The sequence below is a fragment of the Aythya marila genome (genome assembly GCF_965140915.1).
Source record: "Aythya marila genome assembly, chromosome: 9".
NCBI classification, from domain to species: domain Eukaryota; kingdom Metazoa; phylum Chordata; class Aves; order Anseriformes; family Anatidae; genus Aythya; species Aythya marila.
Window position 1 is genome coordinate 22518093 of NC_139050.1, and position 17118 is coordinate 22535210.

At 40.4% G+C, this 17118-nt stretch overlaps 1 protein-coding gene across 1 annotated transcript in view; it reads right to left on the reverse strand.

Moving 5' to 3' along the window:
* The window catches only part of LOC309881313 (uncharacterized protein), a 192302-nt gene that overhangs the window by 163910 nt on the left and 11274 nt on the right, over positions 1-17118 (reverse strand). The window contains exons 2-4 of the mRNA XM_082767152.1: positions 14535-14669; positions 14162-14271; positions 12588-12692 (exon numbers count right to left, since the gene is read on the reverse strand). Of these exons, the coding sequence (XP_082623278.1) occupies positions 12588-12692; positions 14162-14271; positions 14535-14669 (350 nt within the window). The remainder of the gene's footprint in view (positions 1-12587; positions 12693-14161; positions 14272-14534; positions 14670-17118) is intronic.

A 17118-nucleotide genomic window follows, 5' to 3' on the forward strand; every position in this document is an offset into this window, starting at 1 on the left:
AAAAAGGAAACAGTCAGAAATAAGTTTTCTTTAAAAGGATAGCAGAGCCTTCACTCTGGTGCCTCCCAGGTGAGGAGCACTATCAGAATACCTCAAACATCGCAAAAACACGGGCAGCTGCTTTTCTCCCAGAGGGCTGGGAATCGAAGCTGGCCCTTTCCACTTTGGTTGTGCTTAGAGGAGGTTATCAGAAAGTAGCTGAAGAAGCAGAAAACAATTTTGAAATAGCTTGGATCACAAGTTCTAGTCACAATTTCTGGCTTCAAACATGGTGAGGACACAAGGAAAATGAACAAGAGAGGAAAGAAATGATCAAGACATGCAACAGCAGTGACAGAATTTCAGAGAACCACAGGAACAGAGGGCTGGCACCTCCGAGAACATTTCATCTGCAGCCTTCTCATCCTCTGCAGGAGCTTGACAGAGCCAGGTGACAGATACCTGCCTAGAAAAATAAAGGCTTCTGCTGCACCTGCGGTAAGCAGACTATTTCAATGCTTCGTTATTACTGAAAAGAAGAGGGGGCAGCTAAGAACATGCCTAGGAAATGTCACATGGGGCAGCTTTGAAACACCCCAGTCTAGAATTTGACTGACTGTTTATGGGCCCAGGAAAACATGTCTGAAAACAAGCTAAGTTTAAGAACAGCAAGTCTCATGCTATGCAGAAAACAGGAGGAAAAAAAGGCTTTCCTGGTATTCCAAATCACTACGCATCCCAGAATTTGGGAGAGCACAGGAAGTTCTCTTAGGAAGCACCTGTGACCAGTGATGTGTTGATATTTGGTTAAAATAAAAGCCCTGACACACTCAGTTTCCTTCCAGCCTGATTGTTACCCACAAGTAACGCTAACCTGAAGCTCATACCACGCCTTCCAGAGATGTAATCACAGGCTACGTGCCTGTATCACCACTGAAATATTACTACAACTGCTGGGAGTAAGAGAGCAACCCATCAGTGATCAACAGCATGAGGCACAGAATTTTTCAATGAGATTTGAGGGCAAATCATAGTGTTAAGAAGACAAATATCTGTATCTGTGCACAAAACTGTACAGCTTCGCTTTTTAGTGTCGTGAATGCACATTGACATTCAAGTAATCTAATGAAACAGCAGACTTGCCTTCCTGGAGAAAGAAGTCCTATGAGCAAGTAGTTTTTCAGATGTAAAAGGTACATCATACTGAGTGGTACTAATACAACCAAATTCAGACCTAAGCATATAACCTAAACCAAACCTAGCATTTCCACACCATTTAGACCTGTTCTCATTCCTATCTGGGTTGAGAAATATTTGAGATTGCCTATGGAGATTGTCATTTCCACTCCAAAATTTCAGTTTCCCAAGACTCAGCCTGAATTAAAATTCAATATATATGAGAACTGGAAAATATCAACCAAAAATGAAAATGTCATTTGTAATAGTCACGTTTATCCGGTAGTTTATTACTAAACACCACTGAATATAACAGAAAAGAGTGAAACTTTAAGGTGCCTTTAGCAAGTTTAGCCTTCTTCTGTCCCCCTTCCTCCTCATGTTTCAGGCAGGAGTAGTGTTTACTTCATAAGATTGCTGCAGAAATCCAACAAAACCCAGCATTACCTCCTTTCTAACTCATTTAGCCACATGTTTATAACACAACCCATGCTTGGCTTAGACTGCTCAGCTTTATGGAAGTCACTTGTAATACCAAACACACACATTGCTGTTCAATACATTCAACAATTAGACATTTTAGGATTTATTGGTGAATAGCCTCATATTTGGGGTGGGAACAGAATAGAACGGTGCATGCCTGACATATCTGAGCAAGAGCCAGATAGACAAAAAGCCCTCTTACTGCAACCTCCCCGGGGAAATCTTTGTTCATTTTAATACTTGTTCAGTCAGCTGTCTCCGTGAATGACAAGGTTTTATCTCTAATGTGAATGGCTTCGAAGGCTACTTGCATTATCCATTCTTCAGCAGCTGCTGCCGAAACCACAGGGTTGCAAACTTATAATTAAATCCAGCTGCCACTACTGCGAGTTCAGTTATATCAAAGTGAGCAGCAATGCCTCGTGGTTGCTGGCAAGATTCTGTCTCCATTTCTAGACAATGTAATTAACTCTTTTGCCCCTTTTAGATGAAATAAACATCGGCACTGAAGAATGTTGTTAAACGACTGTAAAATAGTATGTATATAGAAGAATTTTATGGCAGTCATTAAACCTGAGAAAATAAATTTCTAGGTGGATGATGACTGGGAACAGATAGATCTTTCCTTAATGGCACTGATAGGACACCCAAGGAGAGACAACACAGGAAGGAAGGAGTTTCCTGTAGAAAAGAGCTGACAGGATACATATTAACAGATCTACCCTTAAGCCTTAAAGCACAGCCTGCAGAATACAGCAAATATCAACAGCCAGTTTGAGACAATTGCAGGGAAGGGACAGCAGAATGAACCACGGGGCTTCCTTTGATGCCAAAATCACTTACAAAGCACAGTGCCTGTGTCGTAAGTCACTTACAATACAAACCCTGACTAAATAGCTTAATGTGCACATGTAATTTTTGAAGTATATATATTTTTCCCCCTACATAGTCAAAAAACTGTTCATACACATGTCGATGGCATATGGATAAATCTGCAAGAAGAGTCAAATTTAGGTATCTAATTTTCTTATTCCCAATCCTGTAAGTGCTGCTCAAGGCCCAATTTCATCACTTGTGCAAGAAGCTGCAGTGAAAGCATCTCAAACATACTGCACAGGAGTAGAAGCAATCAGCAGAGACACATTAGAATAATACCACTGAAGTAGAAAGCAAAGCATTCAATTGAGCTCTGTTTGTGAAGAATTGTGTTATTTGTACTTTTGGAAGCACACGGCAGCCAGTTTGCTCTGAGGGGCTGGAGGGAAGGCACCGCAGAGAGCAGAGCCCAGCCTCCTGCTTCAAGCATCACAGGTTAAGGAACAAGGAGAGAGATCTGCTGAGAGGAGTGGGACACAGAGCAACCATCTCAAAACCTGCTTCACGTTAACACAGAGCAAGCCTTCCAAACTGCAGCAATAAAGATTTTAAATATTGCTGCTGGATTTTCTGCCAAATCACAGTGAAAGCTCCAAGTTACCTGCATGCTTTTCGACAGCAGGATTGCACACAGAGCCCCAGAACTGCTTGAAGTGGCTGTGGGCATTGGCAAGAGTCTGGCTGGAGTACCACTGAGTATTTAAACTTACCTACAGCACCCGACCCGATTTATTGTGATCTGCTCAGAGACCACACTGCATGGTGTGCTGCAGGCTGGATACCCAAGCAACTTTGCCCCCATCACACAGTGACCAGCAGGAGGCACAAAACTGAATCCAGGCATTTCTGCAGACCCGAGGTCTGCTCACTCACCTTTTTCTAGGGAGGAAAACAAAAAGGAACTGCAAGCATCTCTGCACAGCGTTCATCTTTCTTATGGCTTTCTACCACATTTTTTGAAGCAACATCAAATAAATGCTAACAGCTAGAAAGCAGGTTTTCTTCCATTATTCTTTACTTTTACTTTTCACAGCAAGTACAAAAGTAAACAGCCTTTTATATCAAACAATAAGGGTGAATTTGCTCTCAGGTGGTTATTCTTAGGTTCATTTACTTTTGACATTTGTTTGCTGTTTCACTACTGCTGTCTGTCTACCTGTCGCTTTGTACTAATGGCTGTGAAGCCCAGGCACTCAAGAGCATTTCAGCGAGATGGGCTGATTATTATATCCTGTCATAGCTAGGTAGGAGCCAGTCACGATTTTTCAATCAGCGTTTTACCATGCCCATTTTAAAATGACAAAGCTTTTATTCCTCTGAGCTTTTTAGTGGCTACTTCAAAGAGCTTTTTACCTGTAGAGGTTCGTACCTTCCCAATGCAGAGGTGTTCCTACAGACTACACCGGTAAGGGCCAGCTGCATATGAAGAGAGAAATGAATGCAGGGGAAGGGCAAAGAATGAGGGACACAAAAGCTGGAGGAAGCCCATGCTTTTGTTTTCTTTTGAATCATTTATGAGATCCTGCTTGCAACTGAAATTAATCTCTGAATCAACTGTTATCCTTCACTAGAGCAGATAGTGTCATTTTTATCTTAACCATAACTTTTTTTTCTTGAGAGGTTATAGATAGCTTGGCCCTTCTGTGGTATTTTATGCAATATTTTTTTTCTTTTACAAGTATCTTCACAGAAGAACACTCCACTCCTCTTTCTCCTGAGTTTCTTATCAGCTCCAGCTCTGACATTTTCTATTTAGGTCCAACTTTATACCTGTATTAATTTGTGACTGTATATGTATATAATTTATTATTCAAATCACAGTCTGTTTAAAGTATCAGGACATCTATCATTTGCCAAAGTGCAGAATACAGAAGACAGATTAGAGAAAGGGATGTTACCAAGAGCAGAAGGTATTTATCCACTGACAGCAGATGACTTTTGATAGACCTACATGTAGGGGTTGACGTTATACATTAGAAACAGATCTAAAAAGATACAAAACAAAACTTAAAACAGTATTTTCTCCTGCTTTGAAGGCATTTAAACATTTAATGGGAAATTTTTTACATGCTATATTAGGGCTTAGGGGGAAAAAGAGAATCAAGAAGTGCATATTTGATTTTCAGATTTGAGGCATTTAGGCCATTGAAGTGCTGGAGGTCTCCAGCTATCCACTGAGACCAGAATGTGCTAAAAGGTTAAGTCAGAAGACTATCAAGGCTAAAGTGTCATTAAAGTTGATAAATTAATTAGGGACTGAAAGAGCAAGACAGTGTTTTTCTCTTTTTCCTACAAGGCAGGCAGGATGAGATCAATTACTTCTAAGTAGTGTAGGTCATAGCAGGAAAAACAATCAATCTAGTTCACTAACTATAAATAGCTGTTCTGATTAATATACTAATTTTAAACACCAAACATATGTCAGCATACTTTCTCTTGCAAATACTTTTTATTACCTACATAAAGACCAAATGCTGTAGGCACTTCTATAAAATTCATTTTAAACTCCACTCTGGTACAAATTTGCCCCGACGAATCATGAATTAAAATCACGCAGTAAAAAAGCCAAAGAAAAATCACCTACTGTTTTCAAACTTAAGCAGAAAATCACACTAAAGCACTTGCTTAAATAAATGTACACACCTAATGCTGCTTCCTGCTTACTAAGAGTGACCAAAGTAAGTGTCAAGCTCATATGACAGTAAGGCAAGAGCTGGCTTTGTGCCTAGACTTCTGTATGGGTCCTGTGAACCGTGAAGCTGCCTTGACAGAGTTGAATATCTGTCCCACTGCTCCAGTTGATTTCTTCTCTAGGACAATTCTAAACCATGCAAGCATTGCCTGTCTTTTGAAGAATTACACAAGTCATCTTGCTGAATGGATATAAGATCTGAAATGGTTTTGCAGTGTAAGGGCAGCAAACTTTCATTATTCATACCTTGCTCTCTACTTTTTGCCCTGAACAGCATTATCTTTGTTGTCCCTGTGCTTATAGAAAGGCTTTTTTCTTGATGTCTGTGCCATCAAGCAAGCTCCAGCGCTGTCGAACTTTCATATTGCTTCTGGAAGGGCCAAAACTTGTACATCTTTTGAGGCTTCACAGCCCCTGGCCGAGGGGGAAAGCAAGCAAAGCTGTGACAGCAGTTTCCAAGGTCACCACGAAGCAGATTGTGCAAAAAGCATGAGAACGAATGCAGAGGTGGCAGCAGGACATGGAATGAGCCCTGACAACTCCAAGTTGACAGAGGCTGACGATACACTGGGCTATGCTGGGAAGCACAAAGGCTGTATTGGTAAGAACTCACCTGACACCAGTGCACTACAGACTGTATGAAGGAAGGACGACATTTAGTCCTTGTCGTCTGCAACAGCAGTATCTACATCTGAAATAAAACACTGCTTTTTAATTAGAGGGGAAGTTTGAAAAAAGGTCATCCTTATTTTAGGCTAAGTAGATTTCCAGGTCTCCTTTCTGGAGGTCTTGCATGCCTACCAGGCAACTAAAGAAGCAAGGCACGCAACTTGCTCTGCCCTACAAAGTCCCTTCTCACACTCCGAACAACATCAGAACTGTCTGGCCACCTGGAGTAGGAACTTCAAATCCAAGAACATCTGAAATAAGTCAAGGAAGGGGGATTTTTCAAATGCCCATTGGGCAGTAGAAGACTTAACACTGAATAAAAATCACCTGAAACAGCCTTCAAAACGGTGTTAAAAGAACTGTAAAGCCTTCAGTGTTGGAACGAATTACAGCAAAGAAATACTAATGGGATTCTCAGACGTCTTCATGTGAGTCAAGGGCTTCAGCATTTGTAACATGTCCAATTTATATCAAGCCATTTAAAATCTAGGCTCCCCGCAATTTTGTCGAATTAAGACAATTTGCTTTCTGTAGAACTGGCGGGGACGTCAGCAGTGACAGCTTCCTTAACACCCACCAGGCATTACCTGCTGGCCTCCAACAACCCCCACGTGAAGGCAGCACCAGGTGGACCTGCCTGGTGCTGCCCATCTCCTGTCTCTCCTTCAAGCAGAAAGGGAGCACCGAGGTCTACTCTGAACTCCTGAGGAGATGAAACGTGTCAACACACCTTGCTGGCTGTGTTTGTGGTTTAAAACACACTCATTTTTAAACTTCTCGCTACTTTGGGGGTTTGGGATGCTCAGCAGCAGCACTGTTATTACTTTGACAAGCGCTAAAAAGATGTCCGTCACCACAGGCCCTAATGCAGGCACAAGTGATTGCACGGCTCTGAAGCACTTCAGCACACGCCAAGCCAACAGGATGCTCTCAAGCTGCCTGTCAAGAGCTCACACAATGCTGGTGCTCTTTTACTGCTATATAAAGAGCCAAAAGCATCCACACCTTCATATTTGCTGTCAGCCAGCACTACTTAATCATGACAACAGAAGAGAATGGTAGCCAAAGAAAGAACAGAGGGCTGACATATAATTTTTCTTCAGAAGTTTTCCACCTCTCAGAGCAGAAGAAGGACAGAGGAGCCTGTCCCACTAGGAGGGGAACACAATTGCCAGGCTTCTTTCTGCAAGAAGCTGTTTTTCTGTCCTAAGCAGCCTCAGCCATCTCTGCTTCCCTTGCTGGCATTGCACCAATGGAACTGAGTAATGTGGAGCAGGAGGACGACTATGGTAGGACAGAAAGTGACAACCTTAAAGAGATTATGTGCAAACTGGGGGAATCATTGTGTCATCCTCCTCCACTCTTTGAGAGAATTGGGAATCATCATGTATTTTCTTCTCATTTACACATTTTCATGCTAAAATATTCATATTTGGTGAAGCTGCACAAAACTCAGTTAAAATATGAACACAAAATACCAAAACCCTTGGCAACAACGAGGGTCTTGGGATAAAGAGCACTGCATAAGCATGTTAAGGGTTAACCTAGCCTCAAATACACAAACATTTTCTAGTTCTACTAGGAAACAAAGTGCATGAAATCTGAAGACATCTCTATGAATAACAAATCCATGGGACTTTTAGGCTTGCCTTTTGCCATTTTAATGGACCTACACAGAAGGAAATTTTGTTGCATCATTTTATGGATATATACTGTCCTAAAAGGCTAATCCAGGTCTTCGGTCTCAAATCCAGGTCTTCAAGAGACCAGAATTATACAGACAGGAGATTCATTACAAGTTGAGAAATAACTCTTTGCATCAAGAAATATTTACTAGAGAAAAATGGAAGGAAACCTTCACAGTGAAGGACAGTCGCACAAAGAACCAGACCGTACCGTTTCAGTCATTGCTTTTAAAAAATGCCTTTGCTCTAAGTAGTTCTGTAGCATGAACTCTCACCCAGCCAGACTAGGAGGTGTTGCCTTTTTTCCCCTAGAATCTTTATACAGTTCAATATCCTAATAGTGTGTGACCAGAGTTAAGGCAGAGATTGACAGCTAGTCAATGAACTGATGAATATCTATCTCATAAGCATTTCATTTTAGCTACCCATGCAGTGGGCATTTTGTCTTTACATACACATTCCAGTGTTATTATCTCATGCTTAATTACTTAGGTCTCAAAGCACTTAAAGGAATGAACTATCATTATCGGCATTTCATATAGAAAGAAATTGAGGCACAGTGGTATAATTTGCTAAAAGTTATTGAACTCAAATCCAAGGTCAGTGGCAGGTGAAAAACAAAGCTCTTATCTCAAATATCAAGCAAGCACTGAATTCAGTTGACCACACTGCCTCTTGAGATGTAGCCGTAGCAAACGCTTCCTAAGCATGTAACCTTTGTAGTCTACATGAGCCAGTGTAAAAGGATTTAAAGTTTGACCTGAATTATGGCAAACATTTCAGTGTAAACCAGAGCAGCTGTACACTTAGATTCTATAGGACGTTGGGATATTCCGGTAGTCATTCCATGCCTACTTCTAAATATCTTCTGAAAATACCCATTTTCTCATAGATGCTCAGTTTCAGTCACCCATGTCTGATTGTAATAGCTTTCTGCAAAGCCTTTGTCATGCTGGGCCTTTGTTTTGTTCAAACAGATAAAGGCTGCTCAGTTCTCTTCAAGTATTAATGTCAGAGTAGGAGGCACTTGATAAGACCAGCAGTAAATTGAGGTCTGATGACAAAATGGCTAAGACAAAACTAACTTTTTTTGCATTGGGTGGTTTTATTTACACAAGGAGTAAATAGTTACCTCTGTTTGTACAATTTGGAATGCTTTCATTAGCTGCGTGGCCAAGTACAACTTCCAGGGCTGAATTAAACAAGCTAAATCAAGTTAATTCACTTCCACATCCAGCTCAGGTGGCTAGCAGGCCTTGAACAAGATTACCAGGACAACCAGTGAATAACTGAAACCAGAACTGCAGCCAATTTAACTCTTGGCACTGGGTTTTACTATTTCTGTTTATTATAAGTCTTTCCTCCCTTTTGCTGGGTTCAAGACAAATAGGAACCTCAACTTCTGAGCAAGTTAAAATAAATAAATAAATACAGCTTGCAAGTTTATACTGTAATTGATATAAGTCTATTATTGCAAGACAAATTGCAACAGACAATGAAAGAGACAGCTCAATCTGTTACTGAGTCCTTGTAACGGCTATATGAAGAGCTCAGCCATTTCACTCATAAATCTTTCTTCTAAGTTTTTTATTGCTGCTAGTGTGGGTAAAATAATAAAACTATGGAGTGAAGTATACAAGAGATGCATTACTGTATCTCTAGTCAATTACCTAAAGTTTGTTACAGGAATCATAACCATTTCAGCATCTAATCAGAAATAATATTGTCTTACAGGCTACTAAAACACCACAGTACTTTTAAGAAGTCACTAGATTTGATCATGCCAATTGTGAATAAATACCCCTGCTGCAGATTGATATGGTGCACAAGGATGTCCTAAATCTTTCGCAACAATGGGTCCCAAACTTTCTGTGGGACAGAGCAGTGCAGAGCATGTACCAACCTGATTTCCAGGAGGTTGACCTACTTACTAACAAGCTTAGTGGCAAATAAAAAAAAAAAAAGGCAACAGGGGAAAACAGATTAGAAGACCAGGGATATTTCCATTTTTTTGGATGGTTTTTTTTTCCTTGTGTGTTTTGTTTAAGAAAACCTAATTTTAACCTACCCCCTTTTTTGCAGTATTTTTTTCTGTTGTCTGTGGATCACAGTACCTAGCAGAGAAATGAGAGCCACTGCACATACATAACTGCAGGATTAGCTGTCAACACTGAATAGCAGGAGCAGAAAAGATGAGCAGAGAGGTTGGGAGGGGGCACATATGATAGGGTACGTGCACTCACTTGAGCAAGATTGCTGCAAGTGGTTATGAAATGTGAAGTGCCAGTGGTTCTCCCTGTATTAGGGGACCAGGGAGAGGCTACAATACCAGAGGTGGCAGATACCAAGGTTAAGGCCAAAGATGCCAAACAACCAGCTTTTTTGAAAGATTCTTTGTGGCCACATAACCACATAGTCCCCTTTCCCTGTAAAGCCTCTGAGGGCTACCTGAACTCTCCTGCCAGAGGCAGTCAGGAACACAGCTTAGGGTTACAAGAAATTGCATCTCTGTACCAAAGTGTCCCCTTCGACAGAATCACATATTGTAGAATAGCCCTTTCTATTTGCACTTTCTAGCACATATTCCAAAAACAAACCATGGTCTGACTGGCACTCATCTGCTCCACTGAATCCTCAAAGCAAAAGGTGCTGGTATGAGAGGTCTCCTTGTCTTTTGCATTAAGTGCAGGAAGGAAAAACATTTTTAGTAAACTTTCACATGCAAGTAGGGGAGGAGGAATAGGCTAGATTTAATGCTTATTTAAAAACACAGCATATTACAGTTTAGTAATGCAGTCACGTTAAACTCAAACTACTTAAAAATGGCAGTTCCAATATCAGCCAAATAAAAAAAAAAAAAAAAAAAAAAAGGAAAAAAAAAAAATCAGATGCTAAGGTTGCTAGCTCCACAGTGCATTTTCTTTAGTTTTGTTTGCAACAACTATGGTGTTACAAGCCTCACAAACACCTGACTGGAGATGCCTGCAATGGTTAAGAGGCCTTACTCTCTAAATTACCATGCTTTTGTTAGGCGGGTGAAATGGCCATAGCGTTCTTTCAGAAAGGAGTATTTCCCTTCAGAATTTAATTTATAAACTCACTCCTGCCAGGCTCCGATAGCAGCTACTGTATAAACCTGAAAATGATGACTACAGAAATTCCATTCAAGCCTTAGGAATCAATAGAAAGCAGACAAACCACCAAGATAAAGTTCCACCCAATTGCAAAGAGCAAGAACGGCAGGATACCTCACTTTGTGCAGTCTTTATTTCACAGGTTGGTGGCTGCGGACACTGCAAAAACAATCTCATTTCAGTTTGAAAACCTGACCTCTGCTATCCCCATGCAGCACCCACATAATCTGCCCGTTGGAAATGCTTTAGTGTTGTAGGTATTTCCAGGCAACAGAAGGAAGACTAAAAACTAGTGAAGACAGTTTAGAACTTGCTGAGACATATTGCATTTGGTAAAAGCTTCTTGTATGGGCTCCTTAGAGATCCTAATCCTGCTTACCTTGAAGCAGCAGCTCTACTGTAAGACAGTAACAAAGCAATCTTCACTGGTGTCGCGCCGGTTCATACCAAGTTACACACAAACCCGTGTATTTCTGCACTGCCCATAGAAACAACAATTGCAGCATTACCCTTAGGATTCACTTAACTGAACTAATACTGTTTGAAGGCAGATGTTGGCATGCCGTAGCCTGATGTCAGCAGAATTTTCATTAGTGAATTTTCATTGTGAAGTGCTCTGCATTTTATTTAAATGCTTGCTTACAAATGAAAAGTGTTGCCTATGACCAGGCTCCAATGAAATAAACCTGATGCAATGTTTGCTGACTTTTTGCATTTCCTACTTACTGTTCCGGCTGCAACTTCAGCTGCTTTATTACCTTCACCTGGGGAGGCTGCTACCCATACAGAGTTATTTCGGCATGGTCATGCAAGACCCAGTCCCACACATAAGACTTGGTGAAGCCCAGAGATCAGAATGACAGAGGTTTTGAAGCAAGTATAATACACACTACGTATCAAGCACAGAGCTTAGCTTCTCAGCTCTCAAAAGGGATTGCTGTTGTAAATAAAGTCATCACATCCCTTCTCACTTATACTTCACAAGACACAGGCCAAGCGTGGATATGAACATATTAGAATTATAAGTAAACATTCAAAAACTTGCCTTTCTAAACCAAACTATGTGCTTCTGTTGAGAAAAAAATACCATTTGTTTAATACGAAATAAATCCTTTGTCTCCATCAGAGTCTACTGTGAAGGGATGACTTTTCCACCCCTTTTCAGAAGCCAGAAGGATGCATATCCATAACTTTAGAGAGCTTTATACAACGTGAGATTCTTAATTCACATGAGTTTCAAGAAAACCTTTTGCAAGTTTGTCAGATCAAGAACCAACAAGAGAGGAAAGGATTCCCATGAAGAGCAAGCAATAGCCTAAGTTGCACAGGCTTTAGTACCTAATTTGCTAAAATGCATGTAGAGTGAAAGAGTAGCATATAAGTTACTGTTCTGAGACTAGAAAATATTCAGTAGTGATCTGTAAAACCAACTTTCTGGTTTTCAGATGCACCAAAGAAAGCCCATTAATAACTACATTTGGCTCATTTGCTACGTACTTTACCTGTGCTCAACCTGTTTTGATTCAATTCACCCTTGCCACACTTAAAGAACCACTGAGAAATTTAGCAAGAGCACGTTGTGCACATTCAGAAGCAAGCAGCATAAATGATATTTCATAGGACACCACCACTAATATTCAATGGCGTTATCCTTTATAGAAATTCATCTGCTATCAACAAAATTCATTTCTCAACTTGCTTTGTTAAATTTCAATACTAAGAGGCTTATCCTGAAAAATAGTGGCCAAATAGTCAGTTTAACTTAACACATGATACTGAAGAGGTAACTAATTTTAAGAACAAATACCTTGTTATATATGCATTTTACTGAAACATTATGAAATCAACGCAGTTCACCACAGATACGTTTGAGACAATTTACATTTGACTCACCATACTGGCAGCGAGGACCCTGAAATCCTGCAGGACAGTGGCACATCTGAGATCCTGCTTCAGAACACTTCCCTCCGTTGAAGCAAGTGCCAGCAGTGCACAGCACTAGTACACACAAACAGAATGAAACAGGGTTTTGTTTATTTTGTGCCAAGGATTCTCCAGAACTGCCTCTTTCTATCATAGCCTGCTGTAACAGGCACTTCCAAATAAATGGAATTCATCCACTTATTTAAATTGAAAAGTTAAACTGTGACAGAACTTTATTATGACTACAACTACTATGTTACTATGATGAAGTTTAATTTTAATAAAAAAAGACCAGGATGACGCAGTTTAGCCTGAAGATGTTTCAAAATCAGAAAACACAGTTTCCTAGGACTGAAAGTACTTCCTGAATGCGGAATGACAGAAGAGATGAACTGCTGGAGAATAATGCAGCAATGATTAGGAAACATTGCTGTATTAAAAGATGTTTTGTACGTCCAAGGGAATTACAATAATTCTCTTTCCTTCTTCCAACACAGATTTACTTGCAATAGGTTAAATTCCACATACTTGAGCCAAATTAGCATAGAGTATCAAATATAAGAGAATAATCCAGCTAGTTCAGTGCCTTAAAGAATTCAATGTAAGTCTTCGCTGCTTGTTCAGGAAGGTGATAATTCTACATTACCCCTGGTGTTCAAGTGTTACATTCCTTTATGCCAGAGACTAAAATACAGATTGTAAACTTATCTTTGACTTCTTACGATGGAACAGGTGCACACTAAATATGTAGATTCACACTGAAACTAACAGAAATACCTTTCAGGCTTTTTTCTTTCTCTTTTTTCTTTTTTTTTTGTGTAAAGAGAATCATAAAAGCAAGCTCTCTGAATGTGGTCTTCAAGTTGGTACAACGATTAAAAAAATACATAGGAACAGATGCTTGCTTTCCTACAGAAAATATAATTACCAACAAAACAGTAGCAAAACTGAACAGTGAGTAGATTGTTATCTTCTATTCATGTCTTGTTAACAGTGGTTAAAGTGCTCCCCATCATTTAAATTTAATTTCTTTTTTTAGGAAAACATCCAATCATGATTAAAAATTACTAATAGGAACAGGTTCTCATCAGATGGAGAACTGCAGGGTAGAAAGTCAATTTACTTCAATGGCAACAGCAGCAGTGAAAAAAACAAACCAGTCAGACTCCACAAGGAGTGCTATGTCCAAGAAACAAGTGCCTTACAGCAGATTTGTTTGCATAATTTGTGTAACAGCAATAAATCTGGTTGGCCTGTCAAAGCCACACTGGCACAAGAAAGCTGCAACAACTATAAGCGGTAGAAACTGAATTTCTGATTAGCTCAAAATTCAAGTTCCTTGGGACTTTTGCATACAACAGCTTTTGTATTTTTTAAAAGAAATTTCCTCTTCCATAAATAGACTGCATCTTTATAGATTAAATTTCTAGTTATAAATAGCAAGAAAAAAAAATCTTTCTAGAAGGAAAATTTAGTAAGAAAATAAGGTCCAAGGATATGATCTCTTCAGTCATTGTTCTGTCACAGTTTTGCCATCCACTTACAGTGCAAACAGCCAGGTTCATTGTTGTGTTGGACCCATCCAGGACAGCACTTATAGACAGTCTGATGCTCCATTCTGTACACCTGCTTGTACACTGTGTAGTAACCAGACCTTTGAAGAGAATTAGTTCAGGAGAACAGTCACAGCTCTAATTTAGCTTATTTGCATCTCATCAGTAACAAACTGTACCCAGAAATTTAAAACATTAAATACATTGTAAATGTGGTTATGTCTCAACAGGATATGATATACCCTTAATTAAGTTGTAAACTGTTTCATCTTCTGAAATATATGCAACTTTTCCTCACAAAAAAAATATTAAAAAATTTGCACTCTTTCAGTAAAAGAGTTAATTTATAACAATAAATAATTACCTTCTCTCATAGCCCATGCACCACCTCCTCCCCGTGCAACCTTGTTTCCACATCTTGACCATCCGACTGAAGGCTTGAACGCATGGCTGCTGGTGTCCTACTAGTGCCAACTCAAACACTGGACAGACATTTGGCCTTCAGGGAAAGAAAAGAAAGATATATAATTTTTAACACTATATATGAAAGTCTAAGCATAACGAAGTATATTTTTCCATATGCAATGGTTATTAAGAGATTGAAACAGATTTTACATTGCTATTTAAGAACACTGTACTTCTGTGACTGATTTCTCCTTGAACTGATCACAAATGCTCTCTTGGAAGAGCACACTATCCAGAAACACCTGACAAACCACGATCGACTGAGCTCAGACAGGCAAGTAAGTGCTCCCCAGGCTTTCATGGAGCCAAGATTTCGTTAGTGTATTGGTTGCACAAGCCATGAGCGTGACCATGTTCCTGGTAGCAATTTTGACATGAGCTGAACAGCTAGGCAGCAAAACACGACCGTACCTTGTTCCCAGAAAATGGGAGGTGAAGCACCTGAGCAGGATTTGACTGACGACTCAGGCACTATTTGCTGTCTCTAGATGACAAAAGCCTTTCAGATGAGGCATTGCTGACAAAGGATGGTGCTTCACAAGCAAAAAAGCGGATGGCTAATGTGAGGGAGCCTGAAAGGCTGTGCTTGTACTGAGTTTGCTGGGAACCTCACTGCCTAGCCATCATTGGGCTGATGGAGCAGGGTGGAAATCGCAGGCCTGGCAGCTCCAGGTACCGACCTTCATCGTTCGAGCCACCAAACAGCCAGGCTCTAAATATAACTAACGAAAGCAGATCCTACCTTAGAAAACAGCATGTAAACTGAATAAAGCATACAGTGAAATACAGGTTGTGTACAAGTCCATGGAGGCTTTGCCATTGATTCCAGAGCAGATGAGATTTAGCTAAATTGCTGAGGAAGAGGGACGGTCTGTAAAGAGCCCCCCTTTGCGAGCAGCCCCCTCAGGGAAGCAGATGAAATTTTAAGAGGAAGCGTAGCTGTTCTCAGCTGATTATTCAAGAATAACAAGAGCAAAATAAAAGCACTGCTTTGGAGGATGAGATGTAATCTTCATCCTACTAGCTAGCCCTGGTTAAAAAACAGCAACATCCCACAAGGTATTGAGGGTCAAAAATAAAGAGTTAAGTGTAACATGTTGATGTTTTTGTAGAGATAGTGTCAGCCTTACTCTGATTTCATTGCTGATGTAAATAAGGAAGTGCTGTGTGTACCAGGTCCAGCTGAAGCAAGAAAGCTTGCTTTTTTGTTGTCTTTTAAGACAGACTAGCATATCAACATTAAAATTCGGTGATTTTTGGAGTGGTTTACAGACCGCTAATGTAGTAATTTAATGAATTCCTTCCAAGCAGCCTGCTTTACCTGCTGAGGCTTTGCAAACTTAAAACTTTACGATTAAAATAAGGGGATGTACATGAACTTTGTATACTTAATCCAGTTACCATTTGGTAAATTCACCATTTTAGCAGCTCTGTCATCCAGCTAGCAGAGTTCTTCCAGAAATGTTAGTTGGAGAGCCCCCTGTTCAGGCCAGGCACCATCCAAGAGGAATACACGCTCGCTTCCTCTGTCAAATGAGGGAGCATGAACATGAAGTTGTGAGAGAAAGCAACTTTTCTTTCCACATTAATACAATAGATAATGGTTCTAGCCCAACAGCTGCCTGGCAGGTAAAGTTATTATTAGCTACACGGGATATTGTTACTATCTCATTCAAGATTTATGGCGGTTTTTATCTGCGAGGCCCAAAGTACTTTACATCTCCCTGTTATGGCTGAGTACCACGCAAGGCAGCCTTTCTAATGAAAAAGTACATCCTTCATCTGCAGGTCTTCAGGTAGCTTACAAACATCATTAAATTAAGCCTCTGCAGAACAGGAAAATACTATAAGCATGGTCATTTTTACTGATTAAATACTTAGGAAAAACCTGCACGCCTAGATCAAAACCAGCCTACGATAGAGCAGAAGTCTCAAACAAACCCCAGAAGAGGAGTGTGACTTCCCTGCATTTTGGGCACCTGAAGAACCACAGGAGGAAGCAGGTGCTGGCTCATTTAATCATTAGCAAGCACAGGTTTTAGTTATTCCACCTTCAAAAAACATACATGCAAACAAAAATACTGTTGCCAAGTCATAATGCCATCTCCATCATTCTCATGCCTCCCCTGCCTGCTTCTTTACAAAGAAGTCTACCCAAACTGTGACACATGTAAGACACACAGATAGCATCTGTAACACAAGAACAGAAAGTGTGGACACCACAATTCAATCACGCTTGCCCTCTGTCAGTTTTAGCCCTGCTGGGTGACAAGCATCTGTATTGCAACACGTATCACATACTTTGACCACTAAGGGTCTTCCTGGAAAGCACAGCAGTCAGCCAGGACACCAGGGGATTCACAGAGATAACCAACAAAATATGGGAAGGTTCAGCTGTCACCGAGAGCCTTCCCTCACCCCTCAAGAAGTGCCTCCTAATCCTGTTCCTCACAGGAGACCTACAGAACTTGAGCCAGCTCTGG